Source organism: Drosophila rhopaloa, unplaced genomic scaffold, assembly GCF_018152115.1.
Source record: "Drosophila rhopaloa isolate 14029-0021.01 unplaced genomic scaffold, ASM1815211v1 contig_167, whole genome shotgun sequence".
Classification (NCBI taxonomy): Eukaryota; Metazoa; Arthropoda; class Insecta; order Diptera; family Drosophilidae; genus Drosophila; species Drosophila rhopaloa.
Genome location: NW_025335047.1, coordinates 5497721 through 5522060, shown reverse-complemented (window position 1 = coordinate 5522060; position 24340 = coordinate 5497721). Strand labels below are relative to the sequence as shown.

The window sequence follows — 24340 nt, the reverse complement described above, 5'->3', positions numbered from 1 at the left end:
GCCTTTTAAGGAAAAAGTTATATAGCACTAATTAATCCAATATTTTAAACAATGTTGTTATCATACAAAATAGTGGATTTAAATTTGTGAAATATATTACACTTTTTACACATATTAAGTACATCGAAATGTTTTTCAATTTCAAGTCACAACACAGCCGTTATCATTGTTTTTAAAGTGACCAATATTAAAATATTGGGTAATTAAAAGCCCTTAAGAAAATAAAAGAATAATAAAATAAATAAAATGAATTATCCTTGTTTATCAAATCGCCATCGATTTGCTTCAAAAATCATAAAAGAACTTTCGCTGCTCAGCTGTATTATATTTCCAAAAGTTGGCAACTTGGCTTTCTCCAATTTCTGCCAAAGCCAATTGGCATTGCCGTTGCCAATGGCAAAACAGCAAGGATATTTCCCAAGGAATGCCCAAATGAATTTAGAGCAATTTTCAATTATTGCACAATCGAAGCGTAAATAAGTTGTAAATCATCAATTACCCGACAAAAAGCGGGCAGTTTCCACCCACGCACGAGCATTGCCCAGCTACACCAACTGCAATTGCCAAGGAATCGCCAAAAGCGGATACGTGTCCTATCGCATCCCGAAAATCAGCAGAGAGGAACACTGATATGAGGGCGCTGAGGAGCCTGGAGGAGGAGAGCTGGTAACTCCGGCCAGACAATGGGCAATCGTAAAAATAGCAACTAACAATCCAAAAAGCACTCGGCCACACTGAGACCAGGACAAAGTCGAGAACAGGAGATAAGCAGCGCCAGCTGAGAAGAAAGGAGAACAAACAGTGCACTGCGGAAGGACGACAAAAATTGTCCAAGTCTCATTTTAAATTTGTCATTAAAAAAGCCACACTTTTTTTCACCAAAGACTTTTCAGCGACAACAAATTAACATAAATAAAGGTTTTCATTAATTTATTAAGCAGGCTGATAAGGTATTTGTATGTATTTGCAAAATAAGTCTGTGCTTTTTCATAACATATTATTCATGCCTACAAAAAAGTGTTAAAAAGGATATATACATTATATGGTTATGTTAAAATAAAGTAAAATCATGGGAAATTTCCTTTTTCTTTTATAACATGCTTGTTAAATTTAAAAGTAAATTTTTAAATACCTTTTAATCTTTATTGTTTAAAAACATGTATTCATTTTTCCCAGTGCCGAACAAGGAAGTGCTCCTAGTCCGACAGTGAAAACCTTAAGTAGATAGATATAGAAATGTCTCTCCGTTCTTGCCGGCATGTGATTTATGTGGTAAATAAAAGAAGGACAAGAACAAGAACTAGAACAAGCTAGGGAATAACAGCCCAAGGATGGGGATAGGGACTGCAATTGCAACAAGCGGCAGGCGGCATGCGGCATAGGCGAAGAAGACAAAGACAAAAGAACGGGTAGTGAAGGAGAGGGGAGATTGGGCCGAGAAAGAGACGGAAAGACGGCAGTACGTCGGCGAGACGGAGTAAAAGTTTTTAATATTATTTCAAGTCTGAAATGAGGGCAATCAGCAAGTGCAATTGTCGTCGAGCGGCTGGCATAACAAAGGAAGCGTTTTTTGGTAGTAAAAGTTGGGGGAGTGGCGGGAGGATGAACAGAACAAAGGCGTCACTGAGATGGATACCAGGAAGCCTCTGCCAATAAGCGATGGGAGTGCCCCCTCGTCAACGCCAAATGATGCATTCCATGTCCCCTTTTCCTCCCCCTCCCCCTCCACATCTATCGCAGATAAAGGTGGCTATATGTCGAGGGGGAAAACAAACAAAGGCCCCAAAAGGCAAAGAGATAAGGACAAAGACCGCCGTGGAGCAGCTGCAGATAGGATGGCTTACAAGTAGGTAAACGATGTAGTTTCAATTAAGGATGTGCCGGGAAAATGGCGGCTGCAGTGCGCAATGAAGCGCAAAAGAGCGGGATAAGGAGTCGTTTTGCTGATGAAGTCGGTGTCCTTTGAGCCACTGTCGATGCATAAGGACGCGGTGGTTATTCAGTTAGTCCGGAGTTAGCCTGGCAAAAGGATAATGCGAGCAACCATCGGCATGCACAAATCCTTGCCGAATGAGGGGAACGCGTGGAAGAGGAACCATCGATAAGGCGAATGCGTCAAACTGAACTTGTACCACTAACCCAGTTAGTCAGGGAACAACTGGGATTGGGTACTTCTCGGAGAGGGGGACATGTGGAGCTGGGCCACATGTGTCCTGGCACAATGCGCATCCTGTTGCGAACGCACACGAAGCCAAGGGACACGAATGCAATAGTCCGAGGTGGTCCACCCTCCCCATCGAAACGAACGAACTTTGGAACGCTGCGGCAGAGGTTCGATGGAGCGGTTTGAGCGGAATTCCCAGCGACACAGTCTGATTTGCTGTGCAACATTGAAATGTTGCGACTCACAAAATAATGTTGCGACGCACAAAACAATGTTGGGACTCAAAAGATAATGGATGTGCTATCGCCTGGACCTTATCGCTTGGTAGCGACACGTTTCTGATGGGGCTCTGAGGGGTAACGATCCCACGATGTTGATCCCACAGTAGGTCTACAAACTCGTCGGCACAATGACGTCCCCCTTCGGCGGTGTAACCTGTTTCTGGCTTTCACTGATCTGGCTTCAGCTAACCCTCATTAATGCCGGTCTGGAGTTCCTCAGGGAGTTCGTACCCCTAAACCTTGTAAGACTGCGGCAAATCGAAGAGGAGGAGCGAGAATTTGAGGGCGAGTGCACTCTGGGAGCCATCAGCATTCGCATGTTCGCCTTCTGAGTGCTGCTTTGGTGGATTCAAATAGTAATCTTTGGGAATTATGTACATAATACGATTTATAATCAAAGTGATTATTATTACAGATTATGTCTAATGTAATAAATTAGCCGTTAGTTATATACAACAAAAATGTACTGATTAAATATAGTATATATAACAATAATTAAATAAAGTCAAGTCAAGTTTTAAAAATATTACGACTTTCTTATGACAAACCTATATTCTATAAAAAAAGAGGGTGAGGCTTACAAATGATTTTTTAAATTTATTTATAAAATTATATGGTGCTGTCCTAAAACACGTTTGGTTAAACATTTTATAATTTACATTATTTAAATTTACGAAGAAAGTCAATACGAGAAGAAATAATCGCTGTCTCAAAGAAGCAGGTTTAAAGAATGACAAACATAACGAAGATTTAAAAAGACAAAGAAAGACTGAAGAAATTATGTGAAACTGTATATATTTGTTTAATAAAAAAATAAAATAAATAATTTAATGACCAAAATTCGTTAGATAAAAAACTGAAAGAAAGAAAAACAATGTTAATCGCAAAGAGATAATTCAAGATAGTCGTGAACCCAAAATGCGGAGTTCTAAATTTGTATTTTGTTAGGGCAAGAACTTGCAAATGAAAACGAGTTTTTATAAAGCTGTTGTGAAATTATAAATAACCTAATGTATTCCTAGCTTTAGAAATTTAATTTATTTGTTATGCACCTCTCGGTTGTCCAGCATTGTAGAATTTCGCATTCAATCTTCGCACAACACAACTGCAAATTTTAATTAAAAATTCATCTCTTCTACTAACGCACAAAAAAGTGTCATTTATTTGGGGCAGCATTCGGACAGCTTGGGGTTGCTTATCTTGCGTTGACATACCTTGTCAGTTCATAGAAATATAAAACGAAATTTATGGCAAGTCGAAACTCTTGGCCAAATGGTGAGAACTTCCTCTCTTTTGGGAAGGACTTGCACTGCTTTTTGCTTTTCCCATTTCGCCTTTTTTGACAGTTAAAAGTTCATTTTCTGTTCGATTTGCGCACCGAGCTACGGACTTCAATAATATTTCATTACGCCGCCTTGGGGCGGGAATTTATCCATTTGCATAATTCCCTTGTTTACAATTTGTGTGCCACAGAAAAGAGCGATTGACTTAAATGAAGTTACAACTTGGCAGCAGCCAAGCTAAGTGAGAGCAGCAGTTGCAAAATAAGAAAATTTATAATATTCAATTTATATGCACTTCTTGCAGTTCCTCGAAGCGCCCGAGGAGGAACAACAAGTAGGAGCTATGAAAACAACAGTAACAACTGCAACTGCTAAGCTGATAATCCCAGATTTATTTATTATGATTCGCATAAAAATAAAAGCCAGGACCTCCGCTCATCCCCCACCGATAACTAAGTGGCACATTAAATTTACCCGAGCCTATAATTCATTTGTTAAGCCCGCCTCGGATTCGGCTTGAGTTCCGCTTTCATTGCTGGCCAAGATGATCATTAGGACGGGGGCCAAGGACGGCTAGTGCTTATTATACCCTCTTATTTGGGTACTGTGGAATTGTCCTAAAAAGGATGCACCACACAGAGGAAGCCATTAAAGTTGTACTCTAAGAATGAGACTATTTGTTTATATACATTAGCATGAAACAATAAAATAAATTCAATAATAGGGAGGCACAGATATCCTTGCTGACAAATACGCAATATTCTTTATAGGACTTTATCTGAATGATGTATATATGTGAAGGCTTATGTTTAATATTTTAAAACTAATTAAAACCAACAAATGTATACCTAATGAACTTTTTATGATCCAGACTCTTATATTTGGAATTTAAAAACTGGTTACTTTCATTATAATAATTTGTTTCATTACGTGTTATAATAATGTTAGGGTATTTTCAGCTTCGTTACCCTGGAAGCATATTCATCTCATTTTATTCATTCGCCTTTGTGCTTTATTATTATTTTTATTTTTAGTGAATTTGTAGCTGCATTTCGGGTATCTCCACTTGGTCTCAGCTCAACTCGGCCCGGCTGAGTTATGGTGGGCAATAAATTTATATGACATATAAATGTAAATAATTGAGCAGCGTGGAGCCGCCGTCTAGAGTTGTCACAGCGGTGAGGCCAGTGGCTCATGGGTTGAGAGGGTTTTTGGGAGGGGGGGCTAAGGGCGGTTAAGGGGGGTTAAGGGGGTTAAGGGCGGTTAAGGGGTGCCTGCGGCTTGTTGACTCCGTGATTGATGTTGGCCCACTCTGCGGCTCCTCACTTAAAAGTCCTTAATGGCCATTCTGCGTTGCGCATTTAATTTAAAGTTTTGCTGCAACGTTGTGATACACATTTATTGTATTGTATTTTCTTTTTTTATTCAACAGTATGTGGAGAGAAGAACCATCTAGACAGTCAGGGCACAAATTGGGAAGGGGGAGGTCATGTCGATGCCCAATTTCTTAATCACATAGTTGATCTGGTCCTGGCTCTTCAATCCGTAGGCCTCAAAGGGTTTCACATTGAAGCGGCTGATGCGATTGCCCGAGATGTTCATCAGGAACTTGTAGTAACTGGGCCGCAGGGAACGAGCTTCAAGGATGGCCGAGTGGAACAGCACGGCCGTGAAGAATCCATACATGAGCATCGCAAAGTGTGGAACTTCGGGTACTTTTCCTTCGGCAATGCCCCAGTTATAGAAGAGTTGTAGGGCTTTCCACATCAGATACAAGGCCACCGTGGTGTTGGGGAAACGCAGCAGGCCAATCGATCCGATCAAGCCAGCTGGAATGGCGAAGTGAGCATTGTCAAATCCAAAAGAGTGCCGAAGTCCACAGGAAATTGACTGAAAGGTAAATTTATTAATTAAAAACTATATGTTTGATTTAAAGCACATTACCTTGAAGAGCAGTGAGAAGGTGCCTAGAGCAAGACCCAATTGCAAGGAGCCCTGGTTGAAGATCTGCTTGCGCCACTGCATCTTGAACTGGAAGATCTTGGTAATGTTGAGCAGCAGTTTGAGACCCACCGATAAACCCACGCCTCCCAGGAAGGGTTTCAAACCCCCAAGAAGAGCGTATGGAGCGCATCCCTGCTTGTGTGGACAACTGGGATGTTTGGACTTAAGCAGACGGTCGTAGAGCTGAAGATACGAAGAAATGCATCGGAAGTTGAGCGGAGCCTGTCGGGAACTCTGCGAAGTGGTCACCACAGGAGTCTTAAGCGGACCCGCCTCCTCCTTGCCCACAATCAGACCCAAAGCCTTGAAGGTCGCGTCCTTGGCCACCGTCTTGTGAAGTCCAGCGCGATATAGATACATCAAGGCGGTGACACTGACGCCCATTATGAGCACCTGTCCATTGGGAATGGATCGCACAAATCCTCGGGACTCCAACATCTTCCACAGAGTCTCAATGCCCACATTGGCCACATACATGGCCAGTGGAGCACGGCGCTCCGGACGCTCGAAGGCGAGGCAGGCGAAGCTGGCCAGGAACGAAGGCAACCATGCCACTGTCCAGAAGTAGAATCCACCAAAGATCTGCCGCAAGAAGCACACCGCAAAAATGAAGAGACCGCCATTCATCGAAAGGAAAGCGGTGGATTGCAGGATTCCAGATGCAGTGCGTCCGAGGTCCTTCAGTGAGGGGATTCGTCCCCGCATGATCAGGGCCAACTGGAAGAGGAAAAATAGATTGTGAGAGGTTAATATGTTTTTGTTATTAATTAATTAATTAGTATTGAATTTATTTTCAATTATTTTGCCTGATGTTTCCATGATTTATTGATCATACTTGAAAGACCTGCACGCATATGATTTTTAAATAAATTATAACCTTTGTACTTAACTTAGTATCAACGCAACTACCGAACGACCTTAAAGCAGGTGCAAAATTCGAGCTATTTTTGACATAATGTTCCGCCTTCAACTCACCACATAAACAGTGGCGTAGGTACGCAGACTGGGGGGGATCTCGGAGAGCATCATGCCCGCCGCAGCACAGGCACAGCTCGAGGTCCACGGATGGTTGTACTCATAGCAGGAGCAGTTCAAGGCTATCTCAGCCAGCTTACTTTGGGCTGCCATGATCCACTTGGAAAACTGACTTATGTATGCTCCTCGGTCTACGATTATCGAATTGGCTCCGTCCAGATGATAAAGCTTATCGAATTGTGGCTTATCTTCAAAAGTCCGAACGTGCCACGGAAATGCTCTATTTAAATTCGATTTCCCGGATTTATGATTATTCCAGTGTAATTTCAGCTAGTGAATTTTAGAAATGCTGGTATTAAATATGAAGATGCCCTCGATGTTCCAAATTCCTCGGTTCCCAGTAAATATCGCTGGGCATTTCACGAATCAGCTGCTGCTGGTCATCCACATAAAATTAGCTGAGGATCGGATATGGTTTATCATAGTATTACACATATTTATTGGATATAGATATAATTGAATGGAAGAGGTAAGCCGTTTTTAGTTAAATCACTCACCGAATGTAGTTTTGAAAATTGCCAAGTCAAATATATTAAATATTTTCTCCTGGGAGGGAATCACGTTCTGGCCCGGTCAGCCATCAAATACAACTGACTACCGACAACCATCCAACCCATTTGGCCAAGAGCAGTCCGCGTGTAGTCGCACCTTAGGAGCTCCACTCCGGCCGTAATCAGCAACAGTGCCCTCTCGCCCAAATTCCAGCAAGTGGTTCGTCTGAAGTGCGTCGAATGAAGGGGAACTTATCGCATACACGCGAGCAGAAAGTTGGCTTAGTTGCTCAATGGCGATCGGTTTGTTGACACTGCGTCACAATTTCTTATCAATTTTTAAGAGACCCCCGGCATTCTATTTTCTTTTGATACGAATTTCTCTTAAGGGGCTGTACTCAGTTTTAGTACCTAAGAGAAATATTCTCAAAAGTCAGGGGCGTGTTTGATTATTTATTTAGGCGCTAATTACTATAGCATTCAAAAGATCAGTCCAACCCAACATAAAAAACACTATTTAATGTATAACTTATTTTGACAATAAAAAGTAACTTTATGTAAAATTTTGTTATCAAATTATGTACTCTTTTATGCAAAAACTGTATGAACCAATATTTTTAAGTATGTATAAACTCCTTTAAAATAGTTTATTGAATTAGACATATAATTGCAATTAATACAGCTAGGAAATAAAGTTAAGTCTTATATTATATAAAGGTTTTCTCCGTTTGAGCTGCGACTACAGGCAACAAATTCTAAACAGTTAGGGCAAACAGAGGATTAGGAGAAGTCATAGTAATGCCCAGCTTCTTGATCACGTAGTTGGCCTGATCTTGACTTTTCACTCCAAAAGCCTCGAAGGGTTTCAGATTGAATCGGCTGAGACGACCTCCGGAAATGTTCTGGATGAACTTGAAGTAGCTAGGTCGCATGGATTGTGCCTCCAGAACGGTTGAGTGACAGAGCACGGCCGTGAAAAATCCGTACATCATCATGGAGAAGTTTGGCACCTCAGGAACCTTTCCCTCGGAGACGCCCCAGTTGTAAAGGAGTTGTAGGGATTTTAACATCAGGTATAAGGAAACAGTGGTGTTGGGGAAGTGCAGCAGGCCAATCGATCCGATCAATCCAGCTGGAATGGCGAAGAGAGCGTTGTCAAATCCAGAAGAGTGGCGCAGTCCACAGGAAGTTGTCTAAAAATGTAATTTTATTAATTGATATGAAGTAATAATGTCTAATGTCCTATAAACTTACCTTGAAAAGCAGTGAGAAGATGCCTAGGGCGAGACCCAATTTTAGGGATCCCTTGTTAAAGATCTGTTTGCGCCACTGCATCTTGAACTGGAATATCTTGGTAATGTTGAGCAGTAGCTTGAGACCCACAGACAGACCCACACCCCCTAGGAAAGGTTTCAGGCCACCAAGAAGGGCATATTGAGCACAACCTTGTTTGTGTGGACAGCTAGGATGATTGAGTGTGAACAGGTAGTCATAAATTTGTAGGTACGACATGATACAGCGGAAGTTCAATCCGCTTGGAAAGGTTCTCTGCGAGGTGTTCCCAATCGGAGTCTTTAGTGGACCCTCCTCATCCTTGCCCATGATTACACTCAGACCTTTAAAGGTCGCATCCTTGACCACCGTTTTGTGAAGTCCCGCACGATAAAGATACATCAATGCGGTGACACTGACGCCCATGATGAGTACCTGTCCATTGGGAATGGAACGCACCAGACCTCGCGACTCCAGCATCTTCCAAAGGGTTTCGATGCCAACATTGGACACGTACAGGGCCAGTGGAGCTCGTCGCTCCGGACGCTCGACTGCTAAGCAAATGGAGCTCACCAAGAGTGCTGGCAGCCAGGCCGCTGTACTGAAGTAGAAACCACCCAGGTACTGTCGCACCAAGCAAATGGCGAGGATAAAGAGGCTGCCATTCAGGGAAAGGAAAGCCGTTGACTGTAGAATGCTGGATGCAGTGTGTTTGAGGTCTTTGAGCGAAGGAATACGCATACGCATACAAAGAGCCAACTGTGAATGATATAATAGATAAATTATGACACAAAAAAGGAAAAAAATATAAACTCACCAAGTAGACCATGCTATAGGTTCGAAAAGTACCAGGAATCAAGGATAATAGCATCCCAGCTGTTGCGCATGCGCAGCTCGAAGTCCAAGGATGGATGTACTCCTGGCAGCTACAATTAAAGGCCACCTCAGCGAGTTTACTTTGGGCTGCCATGATCCAATATGAAAGTGACTTGTGCACCGCAGATTGTACTTATCGAACGCAGACTGGTGATACACGTTAAACGGAAATGACTAGCCAATGGGAACCAAATGTAGTTAAGTAATCTTAGCCCTCTACTTCAATTTAAATACCAGGTTCAGATTATTTTCATGCAAATCTAGCAGTATTTCTCAAAAAATGCCAGCACTTATCGTAAAGAAATACACTATCAGTTCCGTTGGTTTCCATTAATTTTTATTCTTCGAATAAACTGCCACGGGTAATCCACCAAGTTCGAATTTCGCCATACGTTTGAGTCCGATCGGCCAAAGGCACCTCCATTTCAGGTGTTTTTAAATAAAATCGCGCGAATCGCTTCTGCACAAGTTTGTCTGAGGAACTGCTAATCGCAAATACGCCAGACGAAAATTGTGGCTAATCGGGTCTTTATGGTTTGTTTACAATGAATCACCATAAGTCGAAGGGGTTTCATATCAAATGTTAGGAGCTTTCACCGTAATTGAAAAGTGTGTTCATTTCTTAAAGCTTATTTGTTTCTTTCTCTTAAGGGGCTACTCCGAAAAAAAAAGCTTTTTAAGTTAAAACGGTGTTCATATATGTTGTGATTTCATTTGATGTACACTAACATAACTAATGTAGAAAATTTTATTCATTAAAAAGATAACTCAGAATATTGTCTTTCGAGTACAAGCGATCTTGAAGAAAAAAAATTATTATAATGATTTAAGTTTATAAGACACAAGGTATCTTAGATCTGTATTTACCACGAGTTTTCAGATGATTTTAAAAAAAACACTATATTTAAGATTTTTATTTTTGTTATTTTTATTGATACCAAGTAATAAAACATAATTTACAAATCCACCCAAACTAGCTTAGTTTAGTAATCGTTGGGCGCTCTTGGAGCGCGGGAGACTCTTGACGTATGTACAACTCGCCACAAAACGCGGATACATGGAGATATAATGGTTCTTCTAAGGAAGCCGAAATGACTGATCATCTAGGAAATTCTGCTACTGAGGGCTCAGGAGGCAAATGAGAAGGCGGGCAGCGCTGACTTCTCCACTATGTTTAGTGCTTTGATGGTGTCCCACGCCTGTTGCTGACTGCTCAGGCCGAATATATCGAAGGCGCTCAGATTAAACTTTGTTAGCCTGGTGAAGATAAGAGATTGTTAATCGATTGCTTACGCAGCGTGTGCGAACTTTGCTCACCGATCGCCCGAGATGGCCTGCAGAAACTTAAAGTAGCTGGGGCGCAGGTTCTTGGGCTCCAGGATACCCGCGTGGAAGAGCACAGCCGTGAAAAAGGAGTACAAGAACAGCATGAAGTTGGGAATACGGGGCACGGTTCCTCGCTCCTGACCCATTGTGCACAAGATCTAAGGATTAAGGCGGTAAATAGGTAAGTAACTTGGTTAAAAAATATTCCGAATTTATAAACAGCTCACCTGCAGCGCCTTCCACATAACATACAAGGCCACCGTGTTATCAGGGTATTGGGTGAAGGCCACGGAGGCTATCAATGAGGCAGGAATGGCAAATCTGGCATCATCCCGGTTAAAACTGTGTCGAAGCAGGCAGGACACCGACTGAAAAGATGCAACATAAATATTGGCTGATGGTTTCAAATGTCGAAAAACTCACCTTATAGAGGAACGAAAAGCTGCCCATAAAGATGCCCAACTGCAGGGTGCCACGGTTGAAAACCAGCTTCTTCCACGGCATCTTTCCGGCAGTGATTCGCTTCACGTTCATCACCAGCTTTAGGGCCACCTGAAGTGCCACTCCTCCCAAGAAGGGTTTAATTCCACCGATTACAGAGTTGCTGATACAGCTCTGCTGGTGACGGCAGCTGTCGTGTTTGGCGCGTATCAGGTTACTGTAGACGCGCACAAAGTCGGAGACAGAGGAAAAGCTGACGGTGGGACGTCGGCGGGCTGGAGCAGGCTGCTCGCCGGGCACTGCGGGACCTGACTTGGCCACAGGTCCCGCCTCCTCCTTGCCCACGAAGATGCGGAGAATGTTGAAAATGGAATCCTTTGAGGCTCCAGTTCTATAAAGGTAGAGCAGCGCCGACATGCTCATTCCAAAGATGAGTGTCTGTCCATTTGGTATGGAACGCACCCAGCCCCTCGATTCTGCCATCTTCCACAGCGTTTCCGTGGCCACATTGGCCACGTACAGAGTGAGCAGTGGTCGACGGGCGGGTCGCTCTACCAGAATGGCCGAAAACGAAGCGAAAAAGCACGGAACAAACGCCACCGTGGAGAAATGATATGTGCCCAGTAAGTGCCGTAGCGCGCAGTTGTACAGGATGAAGGTGTAGGCATTGGTCACGAGGAAGGCCGTCGACTGGATAATGCCTAACAGTGTCTTGCGCAGATCCTCCCGACTGGGAATGCGGTGGCGCATCAAAAGGGAGAGGGCGTAGACTATCGTGTAGACCCGCAGGCAGTAGGGCGTGGTCGCGAGCAGGATTCCCGCGGTGGCGCTGACGCAGTGGTCCGTCCATGGGTGCTGGAACTCCTTGCAGGTGATGGACAGTGGGTTGATCAGCTTACTTTGCCCCGCCATTGTGGAATGTCAATCTGTGTTTAGAGAAAAATATATAGCATTATTATAATTCAAATAGTTTAGTTTTTGATTTGAAAATTGAGGTTTAAAACAAGAAAGAAACCATTCCATAATTTATAATTCACTATCTTTGATAAGGTAATATTGTAGATATGAGGGGAGCTTTGTTTTAATTTATTCCAAATTATTAAGATAACCATAGTTAAAGTGATATTAGTTTGTTATTGATAAGAAACTACACATATGGTAAAAGAAAGAAAACTACTAGTATATAATGGAACAGGATTGATAAAAAAAAATTCAAACTTTCTGAGCGGGTGAAATTTAATGGTTAGTCACTGCATATGGGGTGGCCGGGTCCGAGTCCGTTTTTTAACCTTTAATCTTATCTTCAGGCCACAAGTATACAGCTGTGATTATTTTCCTATCGGTTGTTCCACTGAACTTGAAAATAGCTTAATAAAGACTTTGTTTTGTTTTTTATTATATTTTTGTTTCGCTGGGGGCGGACTGCATTTGCTGCTGGACAGGCCAGAACTGACTTATTCCCTAATACAAACTCTGGAAAGTCGGTTTGGATCGGTGGATTACAGCTGTTCAGTGGGTATCTGTGGCCATTTACGGCTGTCTCTCGATAAGATACATGAAAGATTAGCCACTGCGGGGGATTTGCCAACGGCATAAACAAAGGTTCTACATATTCGGTAGGATTGGTTGTTTTTGTTGATAAAGGAATAGAGAGAGAGAAGTGGGGTCTTGAAAAATGATTCATTATAGTATACTTAAGTAAATAAAAGATCCCTATCATAAGATATGACCTACTCATTAACCTCTAGGGAAATAAAGAAAGGTTTGACCAAAAAATATTTGTTATGACACGATAACAATAAATTAAAAATCGTTTAAACTTTCCCTTTTAAAATTTTGTACAATAATTGTTTAACATAGGGAACGAGGTGTTTTTTTTTGATAGTATCTTTTAATGGCCAAGATTAACCTTAACCTAAGCCACTTTAGATTACAGTCGGGCTGTAAAACTTTTCTTGAGGGCTTTTTTAATCGAACCACCTGCCACGAAGTGTGAACGAGTTTCCCTCATTATCTTTCAACCTTAGATCCCGAGACTTTCCAGCTAGCGATTAGCATGAGGTCAATTCGAGACATTTGCGCAATATTACGAAGCTCTATGAATAATACCCAGTACGGGGTATTGCTAATCTCCATTATCGAAGAATATAGAGAGGTACTTACGATTCAACTACTGGACACTTGACGGCGGGCAATAAACTGAACAGTTGGTAATAACCAATTTGATTTAAGATACGGCTAGGGCTGGTTTTTAATATGTTGCTTAATGTTTGTCCAGATTCGAGATTATTAGATATTCGACGTTACGTTTCTATGAGAATTTGACAACTATTTGACAGCTAAATCCAATTTCGCATTGGTATGTGAGTGAACCGCTTCTGAGCTTCGACGAAAGCGGTCTGGATAGCCCCGATTCCGGACACACTCAGCATTGGAGGAAATCGGTCGGGTTTAATGGATAATGGATGGTATTATATGGGGCGGCGGCAAAGTCCAACAACAACAAGTGGTTGGGCGGGGTGGTACACTCTTTTTGGATCCGCTGCCCTTGTGCAGCAAACGCAGCGCCTTTTAGCAGGCCTTCGGCTGCATTTTCTCACTCGCCGCGCGATTTTTATCACTATTTTATCTGCTTTATTTTGACGGGAATTGCGTTTTGTAAACAATAATAAGCAAACTGCTGGACATCGGCTGCGCTGCGCCCGTTTGCCCATCGATGTATCGATATATCGTGTCGGTAACACATGGTAGTGAGTGATGTAGCATTCAGCTTTTGAGTGTCCATAATAGGCGCGTTTTTTAACTACGAAATGAGGTGCTGATTTTAGAACAAATGAACTTACCAGTTTTTTTTTTTATATTTAAGAATTTTAAGAATGCATACAATAAAAGCTAACAAATTAAATATTGTTTTATTAATAACGACTAAAGTTGAGAAGCCTAGAGAGCAAGTGATAATGTTTTTGGTTACAAGAAACTTATTTACAAAAACAATTAACTAGATACTCAAAATATTTACATGGTGAGCATTCGATAAAAATGTAAATGTTGCTTATAAAAATATTCTCCTGCTATTTTTGTATAGCCATTTTAATTTCGTAAGGTTTTCGTAAGTAAAAAGTTTATTGTTGCTTTTTTTTTGGCTTAACATTTTGCAAAAATTTGTCAAAATATGTTATATTTTGTAATAGTTATAAATAGTACCTTATCATAAAAACCTAAATTGATTAAAACTTTCTCTGTTTACATAACCTCGCCTAATTGGTGTTTTCAATGCCGAGTTCTCACTTGTTCCTCATTAAAATCACACTTTCAGCTAAGAGTGAAATTTAATTGGCTGAAAATTATCCAGCTAAGCTAATGAATCCGCTTGGGCTGTCCCTCCCTTCCACTTCCCATTCCTCTGCCTCGCTCCTTTGCGTCCTGCCGCCCACGCGTGCCTCAAATTTTCATTTGCGAATCCTGCGGCAATCTCTGAGGCCACAATTCGTGCCACAATCATCAACTCAGGCTGCCTGACGACCAAAGCACTTGGCCTGCCAAATTGTTTGCCATTCGAGCAGCAAGTAGACTCTGCCGAAGACTCTGTGCCTGTGCAATCAATTGGATTTCGGTTGTAGTTCATAAAGTGTATCTGTGCATGTCTCTGGCTGAGCTCTTGTTCAGGTTCCACTTCCATTTCCATTTCCAGCGTCCTTTTGCTCCTGCTTCTTTTCATTTACGCATGCACTGAGAGAATAGGTATTGAGTAATTAAATTATGTTTTATTTAAATTCAAGATCTTTGCTTAATAGAAAGGAAATGTCCCACCAAAACTTTGAAATTTATTTTTCTCTTCAGGATTGCTAAGGAAATCTCTTACAATTAAATTCACGGTATGAACATGAATGATCAAAAATCGGAAAACATTACGCAAATTAATTAAATGTTAATAATAAATACTCATTCATTAAATACTCATTACCACTTATATTTTGTGGACACCTTTCCATTATTTTGAAAGAATTTTTCCAAGTGTATTGAACCTCCTTCAGAGTGGTTGATACGGCACAGCGGATATACAAAATATTTCGTTATTGTTTGTGGCTGCTATGGTCCCATTGCTATTGCTGTTGCTGTTGCTTTTGCCATTTACCTGTGGCATGGCTTATTTTGAAAAGCCAAAAGCGCTTAAGTAGTTCATTCGGTAGAAGGCCTAAGCAGGTGGTGTGAGTCCTGTTCAGATCCTTTCCTATTCCTTCTTTGTGGTCGGCGCGATGCTTCACTTCTGCTGTTTCCCGCTCAAATGCTTAGCGAAATTGCGGCTGCTTTGTGGGATTCGCCTGTTTTTGCCTTTTGGCTTAGGCCAAGTGTCGTTTTGCGGGGGTGGAGTTGTGGAGGGTGAGTGCCATGTATATCAAATATACTTGACTCTGTCAGGACCTGGCACTCACTTAATTTACTCAAGGTGCTTAGGGGGTGTCCCTGTCCCGAAATAAATCCTTGTTTCTGACGTGTCGCTAAGTAAGCACTTAAATGTCGACGCTCCCCATTGTTGCTGCTAATCTAAAGTTGCCCCGCTTTCTTTGGGGTTCAATTGGCAATTAGCCCAGGTGCAGACCGGGTTGCAGGTTGCAGGTCGAGTGCAGGATAATTGTGTAAACTGCCGGCGGGGAAAGCTCGGCCCACACACAAGGACCTTGTGAGCTGTCAATCCGGCAGCCACTTAGGAATCAATTTGTCCAGCGAGCCGTGTGTTTAATATGCAGCGAGGCTACAAGGAACGGATTTTCCGAATACTCAGCCAGCTTGGGATTCGGTTTGGGCTGGGGTCGTGTTTCATTGAGCTGCTTGACCACACAGGACTCGGAGTCCTGAGTCCAGAGTCCTGCCCCAAACTACCATCCGGCATTTATAGACTTGTCTTGGGCTCATTTATCCTGGTGCACAAGCACGAACCCAACCCCAAAAACCCCTCTGGCACGGCTTAATGCGGAGGTCCTTCCCAGGATGCCGCCTGCATGTGGCCATTTGTTTAGGCCCCCTTTGTGTGTGTGTGTGTGTGTGGTTGCGTCCAAATGTGTTCAATTAAGCGGTAATAAATTGTTCATTTGCTTATTGGTGCGCACGGCCATTACAGAAACAGCAGAATCGGGACAAGGATCTACGGCCGGAGGAGACATTGTCGTCACTGTAATATTTTATGCGGACCAGCAGCGTACATTGATGCATATCCTGCCATTAGCAAGCCTTTTGCATAATACACAATTAATTTTGCACAAAGTTGTTATTTTATTAATTGCTTCCATTCGTTTATTTCTCTTTCTCCCTGATCACAAGTTGGTTAACCGAAACCTGCTTTGTTGGCCCCGAATCATCAATGAGATGTGGGAAGACTTTGACCATAAAATCAGTCCTCTTTCCCCCATTTTCCTACGCTCTTCCACATTTGCCAGCCGAAAATGTGGCCAGGACCGCACTGGCTTTACTTCAAAATATAAATTTTGCGGGCAGACATTTTACCAAAACCCCAATACCAAACCATGATTGTTTTCTTGGGGCAAAATCACACAATTCGTTCGCCTGTCGATAGTCACACAGCCAAGCAAACCGAAAGACAATTGCCGCAATGTCGGAAGTTGTTGAAAAATGTAAAATTAACAATGGATCATGTTCGGCTTTTACTTTATATCTTTCTGGCTATCGACTTTTCCAATAACCTCCAAATCCCAAAAAAAAAGAAGAAAATTACTACAGTGTCATCTACTAATGAATAGAATATTTTAATTGACGTAAGGGTTTGTTAAGGATACCCTAAAAAGTATTTAATCATTTTGATTTACTAACTCATAATATGATCAGTTAATAAGCAAACTCAAAGGAGAACTCTCTTCCTGGTTTTCATATGCAAATGTGACCACTTGGGAGGAACAACAGCAACGTCAACAGGACCAAAATCAATTCCCGGCGTCCCACCCGTGGTGCAATATCCCCGAAGCAAAGTCAAACGAAATTAGTTTGCTGCTCATAAAACTTTTCCACCAAGTTTGTGCTGCCCACATCCACATACCCATGCTGCCATCCTAAAAGTCCAGGTAAACTTTGTGGGGTGTGTGTGTGTATATAATAAGTTTGGCTTGCCGCCGGTGGGTGGATAAATTGGTGGTGGTGGAGGGGCACCGGAAACCTTGTTACCTTACATGGCTCTTCACCTGAGATTCGAGACTTGAGACATGAAAAGTTTTTGGTGCCCGGCTGGCCAGTGAGTCCCAAAGCTTTAATTGTATTTCAAGTTCCAGGTTGTTGTCCTCCGATGCGCCCATCCGCACACTTCTTTCCTCGCGGGCTTCAATTTCCATGCGTGATAAATGGCAAAAATGGAAATTCGTTCGTTTGCTTTTGGCGCTGCGATTCGCTGTCCGCGATGGAAGCAACATTTCAGGGCTTTTGTCTTTCAATTTGGCCCAAAAATCTCCTTTGACCAGCTGCGGTGGCAGTAACTGCCCCGCCTGCCTTCTTCTTCACTTGTAATCGCACTGTTTGCATTTCAGTTGGCACAGTTTTGTAGGGCAACGCACATAGTTGGATTCAGAATCAAATCGGAAAGACTTTTGCAGACAGTCAAATCTGAACACTGAGGATAATTCATTTTAACTTAACTCCAAATAAATATTATCTCTTAAAATGTATTTACTCTTTGAAATCCATCTCTTTTATGGTTGGTACATTGGTATTGGATAGTTTTTCATTATTTGTTCTATCTTTTTTTTAACAAAAGCCATTTATTTGAACCATCAAAGAAATAATTCAAGCACTATACATATGTTTAAAATTTGTCATCTTTTAACTAAGGTATTGAAGCCATTGTGGTTTCATTAGTACCCACTTAACCTTAAGATATTGACCAAAATGGTTTGTCTCGACAAGTTTTACTGTAGAACTTTACTTCGACCGCTGTATAATTGGGCTAACGTGTTCTGCGGGCGTAATTCATTGTGTTTATATTCCCCCACGCTGGCTAAGCTGAATTGTTGAAAACTGAAAAGATTTAATTTATTTCAAGTGCGAAGGAAAAAATAAAAAACTTCATTTTCCCGGGGATTGGACCGCGTCCGGGTCTTGGGTTCGATGCGCTGGTTCCGATTCGCTTTCGAATTGCATTTCAAACGTTTCAATTGCTTTCCGTCGGATTCAATCTTCGAGTGATTTATTGTGTTGCGAGCACGGGCTTAGAAGAATGAGGGAACTTGGATGGGAATCGTGATTGCGTTTGCCTAGGCATAACAATTATCCGCTGTTTATGTAAACGAAATCAATAATTAAGTTGTGAACAAAGCTCTGAACTATACTATTATAAACTGAAATCTATACATTAACTGTAAACAGTTCTATAATTATGTCATTACTTGGCATAACAAATGGTGCTTGTCCCTTGAACAAATGTCTATAAAAGACCTCCAAGCACTTTCTATTCGATTAGTTTAACATCGGAAAATGAAGTTTATGAAGTACGCAGTTTTCTTTTACAAATCCGTGGGCATTGAGCCATATACAAAGGTCTCTGGTCCAAAGAAAATCAGTCTGTGGTCGAATCTCCTTTTCTGGGCCAATGTGATAAATTTAAGTGTGATTGTTGTTGGAGAGTTTCTTCACCTGGGAATTGCATTATACAGTGGAAAATTGATTGATGCCGTGACTGTGTTGTCCTATATCGGATTTGTGTTCGTGGGGATGAGCAAGATGTTATTCATCTGGTGGAAAAAGCCGGACCTTAGTGATATGGTGCAAGAGTTGGAGCACATATATCCTCAGACCAAAGATCAGGAGAAGGTCTATCGATTGGATAGCTATCTGCGATCTTGTTCTAGGATTAGCATCACCTACGCACTACTCTACTCAGTGCTCATCTGGACCTTCAATTTGTTCAGCACCATGCAGTTCCTCGTCTACGAACTGTGGCTCAAGATCCGTGTAGTCGGTCTGAGTTTACCATACCCGGTGTACTTCCCCTGGAACTGGGAGGCCCCCTGGTCGTATTATCTGCTCTTGTTCTGTCCAGAATTTCGCAGGACACACTTCGGCATCGGGACAGATCTCTACGGATCTCTTACTCTGTGCCGTGGCCACTCAGGTGACTATGCACTTCGATCACCTGGCCAGGGTTGTGGAGAATCATCGCTTGGGTGAGGACTGGAGCGAGAACTCGCGATTTTTGGCCGAGGCTGTGCGATATCACCAGCGGATTCTCCGACTAATGGACGTCCTTAACGATATATTCGGAATACCACTCCTGCTCAACTTTATGGTTTCCACATTTGTCATCTGCTTTGTGGGATTCCAAATGACCGTGGGAGTTCCGCCGGATATCATGGTTAAGCTTTCTCTGTTCCTCTTCTCATCATTGTCGCAGGTGTACTTGATATGTCACTACGGCCAGTTGATAGCCGATGCGGTATTAAATAAAATCTTTAATTACAGGCTTAACATATTTTTTAAATATTTTTATTATCCCATTAGAGCTCTGGCCTATCTATTGCTGCCTACAAACAGAACTGGACCGATGCCGATGTTCGCTATCGTCGTGCACTGGTATTCTTCATAGCTCGACCCCAAAGAACAACTTTTCTGAAGGCAACAATCTTTATGAATATAACAAGGGCCTCAATGACTGATGTAAGATCCAAATTGACTTAATTTAATTTTTAAATTTAATAATAACTTTGTTTTTCAGCTGCTTCAGATATCCTACAAGTTTTTCGCTCTGCTACGTACTATGTATATCAAATAAACTTATTATGATGATACTCATTTACACTGTTGCATTATATATGATACCATTAAAAAATGTAATATAAAAATATTTTTGTCAAAAGTCAGAAGACATTACTTAAATGACACTACTTATGATATATAATAAAGATACAAACCCAACCTAAAACCAGTAAACCTTTAATAATACCTTGTAATCTTACAAGGTTTTTGCATCAAAATCAATATTGATTATATAATTGCATAGCGTGACAAGTAGAAATGGTATAAAAGGCATCCCACCAATTTCAGATGCCTCATTCTGTTTTAGAAAGGACCTCTTTTCGGATCTGCTTAACACTCTTGAGAGATGGAAAAGTTCATGAAGTACGCCAACTTCTTTTACACGGCTGTTGGTATTGAGCCGTACAAAAAGGATTTGCTGGAACACAAAAAAAGTCTTACCAGCCAAATCGTTTTCTGGGCCAATGTGATTAACTTGACTCTGGTTGCGATCGGCGAGAGTATTTATTTTCGCAGTGCCTATAGCAGTGGAAAGCTTCTGGAGGCCGTCACTGTGCTATCCTATATTGGATTTGATTATTGTGGGCATGAGCAAGATGTGCTTCATCTGGTGGAAGAAGGCGGCCATGAATGGAATGGTGAGGGAGTTGGAGGAGATCTACCCGCGGGGAAAAATGCAGGAGCAGAGATACAAGTTGGAGAAGTATCTTCGATCTTGCTCCAGGATCAGCTTCACTTACTCGCTGCTCTACTCGCTGCTCATCTGGACTTTCAACTTGTTCAGCATAATGCAGTTCCTGGTCTACGAAAAGTGGCTGAACATTCGCGAGGTGGGCAAAACATTGCCATACTTCATGTACATTCCCTGGAAGTGGGAGGACAACTGGACCTATTATCTTGTGCTTTTCTCCCAGAACTTTGCAGGATACACAGCAGCAGCTGGGCAAATATCTTCTGATCTTTTGCTTAGCTCGGTGGCCACTCAAGTTGTAATGCACTTTGATTACCTCTCAGAATCTATGGAGACCCACGAGTTAACTGGTGATTGCGAGAAGGACTCGGTATTTTTGACGAATACTGTTAGGTATCACGAAAGGATTCTTCGTCTCTCCGATGTTATGAATGAAATCTTTGGAATACCACTGCTACTCAACTTCATGGTGTCCTCGTTTGTCATCTGCTTTGTGGGATTCCAGATGACTGTTGGAGTTTCGCCGGATATGATTACAAAGCTTTTTCTGTTCCTATTCTCGTCGATGAGTCAGGTTTACTTGATTTGTCACTACGGTCAACTGGTGGCCGATGCGGTAAGTTTAGGCTAGGAAAATTACCTTAATAAGAATCTATTTTTTTAGAGTTATGGCCTCTCGGTTGCTGCCTATAGTCAAAACTGGAATCACGCTGACATCCGCTATAAACGAGCCTTGGTACTTATAATAGCTCGAGCACAGAAACTGACTTATCTGAAGGCCACCATATTTTTGGACATAAGCAGATCTACGATGACGGATGTAAGTGCTGCGACTAAAAGTCTTTTACTCGTTTCTGAATATTATTTTGTCTCTTTGTTTTCAAAGCTTCTTCAGATTTCCTACAAGTTCTTCGCTTTGCTTCGCACTATGTACGTTCAATAAAGTAAATGAAAGGAATCATCCCTTGTCCTCAGATGAAACTACAAATATTTATCAGATGCATTGCAGACCATTTTTTAAAAACTCTATTTAGAATTTCACTTGTAGTTCAAATTTATTAAAATAAAATAAATTCATTTTTGACTTTATGGCTTGAATTTTACTTGTATAAGTTTTTTGTGATTATAGATATTTTAGGGTATAATTAAAATGGCTAAATCTTATTTAAATAGCGTCTGGGATCACCTTGAACCTTTGCAGCTGTTACCTTAACCAAGCACGCAAACTTTTCGCTAAACTTTTTCTTCACTACATTAGAATTACTGGCAAGTCTTGTTATTACCTATCTCTAATGTCATTTTAAGAATTTAAGTATTCATTTCTACATCTAGAAACGAACCACAAATTAAAACGCAATTGGCATGTGCTAACAAATGTCGGGAGACGTGTAGTAACGAAAAGCAATACAAGACTGTTGTTATATCATGGATTTGCATACAAGCTTTTCACAAGTGGCTATAAAACCATTTGTGAACCTCCATTGAGAGCCTCATTCATTCTGGACAACTGACTGGCTCAGTTCGGACCAAACCAACTCAGATATGGAAAAGCTAATGAAGTATACCAACTTCTTCACAGGCATGGGCAAATGTAGAGATTTGCAAAGAATAAACTTTCTTTAATAACCTTTGTACCAGACTCACTAAAACATATGAATTTATATTTAAATGCTTTCATTTCTTCCTTCTAGTTATTCGGCCCGCTCCGCACCATGTATGTCACATAGGGATAATGGGGATGTCCAGAGAAGATCCCTCAATCCCTAATCCCTTCCCTATGAGCCCCATACAATGCTTTCAAAGGCTCAGCGCGAACTTAATTATGCGGAGGCACGAGCTCCACGCATGTCCATCGCAGTTTCGACACAGGGAAAAAACGTAGTAATCTTTTTAGCGCTCGCTGCTCCCACTGAAAAGGCAATTCTACGGCTCCACTGGAGAGCGAGAAAATATGTTGCTACAAAAGAAAATTGCAGAGTACATTTTACACTTCACTGCACACAAGTTGTGCTTATGAGTTTTCAGTGCTTGTTATGCTCTATGCCCTAAAGGGTTCTTGATGTTTTATAAAATCGTAAATGGTTAATAACTTTTCAAGAAGTTATTAGTTATTATCGAAGAATATTAAATCCGCTTTAAAGATTCCAAGTCACAAACTAAAAATTATAATAATAATATTTTGATGTTCTTTTGTTGCAGATGTTTTTTATTTGCCAAGCAATATAATCCAATTCGATTTGTAAACAATTAGAAATATTTCTGCCAATCTCAAGGGTGTTTGGCACTTCGATCCTGAACTCAGTTTCGTTTTGCTGTTGGCGTTAGTTTTTTTGTCCAATTTTAAGCTTGGCGCATGTTACAAAGCGGAGCAAGGAAAGCTCCTTCTGGAGGCAGTGGACAACAAAACCGTTTGATGGCATCTAATGCAGTTTTTCCATGATGTGTGGCTGTGTGCACGCACTCAACAATATTAGCAATTTATGCGCTGGAGCGTGTCCTGGCTGTGGAAGGATGATGGACGGACAGGTGGTACAGGATGTGGGAGTTTCTCACATAACATTTTCCGTTCTGACGGATTCCGACATCACCTGCATAGTTATTGTTTGAGAAGGCCGCGTGCATAAAATTTATTAAAACCTATTTTTGTGTCCATCACTCCCGCGTCCCCAAAATTCAAACCCGAGCCCAGGACTCTGTCAATTTCCCTTACTCTGAATACGACATATTTTTTTGTGTGCCAGGTTTACTTTTCTTATTTATTTTGTTCACTTTTCCTTCGCTGTGTGCGCTGCGGCTCTTTTTGGGGATTTATTTTTCATTTTTGTGAAATTTTTATAAAGCTCCAAATGTGCTACAATTTAATTTCTGGTCACGTTTTGGGCGATTTCCAAATAGCAACAGTTACAACAACAACAGGTCGTAAGGTTGAAAAATTCATTCAATATCTCACGCTGTCATATTGCATAATTTAAGGTGCCCAAAACATGGTCACGTTTATTATCATGTATATTGTGTGCGCCTATCCGTCTATTCTATCCCAAATCCATGGCTCGCATGAAGATCATATCAGGTGAAGTCAATTACCGATACTATGGCGCCACGAAAATTGTCCACGGCACGACAACGATTGCAAATTAGCATTCAACTGCGGCTTACCATGGAATAATTAAATAAAATCATGTGATAAATCAATAACAAATTAGCTAATGGCCAAACAACGTTGCTAAGTTTAGTACATAAGGGTTGGCAATATTTTCAAATTGCTCTGATTCATTTGTGGTCGATAATTACCGGGTAAGCTTTATATTTGGCGTAATTGAAAAATAATTAAATATTTAACAAAATTTTGTTAGAAAATTTCGTAATAACCTAATTTGAATTTGGGTTAAGTGCTTTGATTTGATAAATAACGAAATGTATACTACATTTAAAAACTTAAGCCTTTGTTGACATTGGTTATATGTTGGTCTGTCAATATTATTATTATTTTTGCTACTATTTTAAAGTAACAAGTATAGTTCATCATATTTAAAAAAGAATCTGGTCGGAGCTTGTAATTCATTTGTCAAAGTTGCAGTTTCATAAAAAAAAACCAATTATCCACTTACTTCATCATCAGCCCGATTCCTGTTTTATTTCCTCAATATTCAATTGTACGGCCATGAACAGTCGAATGGCTATCAACATAAACATTTTTGTCATTTATGGGCAAATATGAATTTACA

At 41.2% G+C, this 24340-nt stretch overlaps 6 protein-coding genes across 6 annotated transcripts; 3 read left to right on the top strand and 3 right to left on the bottom strand.

Annotated features, from left to right (window-relative positions):
* The first annotated feature begins 2567 nt into the window (after positions 1-2567).
* On the top strand, positions 2568-2926 carry LOC108053069. Its single transcript, XM_017135636.1, has one exon. The coding sequence runs from the start codon at positions 2574-2576 to the stop codon at positions 2775-2777; it is 204 nt and encodes a 67-aa protein (XP_016991125.1). The 5' UTR covers positions 2568-2573; the 3' UTR covers positions 2778-2926.
* Positions 2927-5113: 2187 nt separating this feature from the next.
* LOC108053063 (transmembrane protein 135-like) lies at positions 5114-7498 on the bottom strand. The gene is made up of 4 exons (XM_017135628.2): positions 7265-7498; positions 6708-7165; positions 5673-6449; positions 5114-5618 (listed from the first exon to the last, which is right to left on the bottom strand). Exons 2-4 carry the CDS (start codon positions 6858-6860, stop codon positions 5181-5183), a joined length of 1368 nt encoding a protein of 455 aa, XP_016991117.2. The 5' UTR covers positions 6861-7165; positions 7265-7498; the 3' UTR covers positions 5114-5180.
* A 384-nt stretch (positions 7499-7882) lies between these two features.
* LOC108053064 (transmembrane protein 135) lies at positions 7883-9873 on the bottom strand. The gene is made up of 4 exons (XM_017135630.2): positions 9641-9873; positions 9348-9580; positions 8513-9289; positions 7883-8451 (listed from the first exon to the last, which is right to left on the bottom strand). Exons 2-4 carry the CDS (start codon positions 9498-9500, stop codon positions 8014-8016), a joined length of 1368 nt encoding a protein of 455 aa, XP_016991119.1. The 5' UTR covers positions 9501-9580; positions 9641-9873; the 3' UTR covers positions 7883-8013.
* Positions 9874-10314: 441 nt separating this feature from the next.
* Positions 10315-13877, bottom strand: LOC108053068 (transmembrane protein 135). Its single transcript, XM_017135634.2, has 5 exons — positions 13337-13877; positions 11156-12099; positions 10960-11100; positions 10724-10890; positions 10315-10663 (listed from the first exon to the last, which is right to left on the bottom strand). Exons 2-5 carry the CDS (start codon positions 12083-12085, stop codon positions 10534-10536), a joined length of 1368 nt encoding a protein of 455 aa, XP_016991123.2. The 5' UTR covers positions 12086-12099; positions 13337-13877; the 3' UTR covers positions 10315-10533.
* A 4769-nt stretch (positions 13878-18646) lies between these two features.
* LOC108053067 (odorant receptor 85c-like) lies at positions 18647-19940 on the top strand. The gene is given in 4 exon segments (XM_017135633.2): positions 18647-19207; positions 19209-19604; positions 19670-19825; positions 19884-19940. Coding segments are annotated over 4 exon segments (1170 nt in total).
* A 330-nt stretch (positions 19941-20270) lies between these two features.
* Positions 20271-21558, top strand: LOC108053066 (odorant receptor 85b-like). Its single transcript, XM_017135632.2, is given in 4 exon segments — positions 20271-20498; positions 20500-21231; positions 21280-21435; positions 21502-21558. Coding segments are annotated over 4 exon segments (1173 nt in total).
* Positions 21559-24340: the final 2782 nt, after the last annotated feature.

Bases quoted from the DNA above. Each gene is read 5' to 3' on its own strand.
- LOC108053068 (XM_017135634.2), bottom strand. From the start codon at position 12,085: ATGGCGGGGCAAAGTAAGCTGATCAACCCACTGTCCATCACCTGCAAG. The intron at 11,101-11,155 runs GTGAGTTTTTCG...GCATCTTTTCAG, and splicing joins GCTTTTCGTTCCTCTATAAG to TCGGTGTCCTGCCTGCTTCG. The intron at 10,891-10,959 runs GTGAGCTGTTTA...CTTAATCCTTAG, and splicing joins TTATGTGGAAGGCGCTGCAG to ATCTTGTGCACAATGGGTCA.
- LOC108053063 (XM_017135628.2), bottom strand. From the start codon at position 6,860: ATGGCAGCCCAAAGTAAGCTGGCTGAGATAGCCTTGAACTGCTCCTGC. The intron at 6,450-6,707 runs GTGAGTTGAAGG...TTCCTCTTCCAG, and splicing joins CCTACGCCACTGTTTATGTG to TTGGCCCTGATCATGCGGGG. The intron at 5,619-5,672 runs GTAATGTGCTTT...TTTACCTTTCAG, and splicing joins CCTTCTCACTGCTCTTCAAG to TCAATTTCCTGTGGACTTCG.
- LOC108053069 (XM_017135636.1), top strand. From the start codon at position 2,574: ATGACGTCCCCCTTCGGCGGTGTAACCTGTTTCTGGCTTTCACTGATC.
- LOC108053064 (XM_017135630.2), bottom strand. From the start codon at position 9,500: ATGGCAGCCCAAAGTAAACTCGCTGAGGTGGCCTTTAATTGTAGCTGC. The intron at 9,290-9,347 runs GTGAGTTTATAT...TATCATTCACAG, and splicing joins CCTATAGCATGGTCTACTTG to TTGGCTCTTTGTATGCGTAT. The intron at 8,452-8,512 runs GTAAGTTTATAG...TTACATTTTTAG, and splicing joins TCTTCTCACTGCTTTTCAAG to ACAACTTCCTGTGGACTGCG.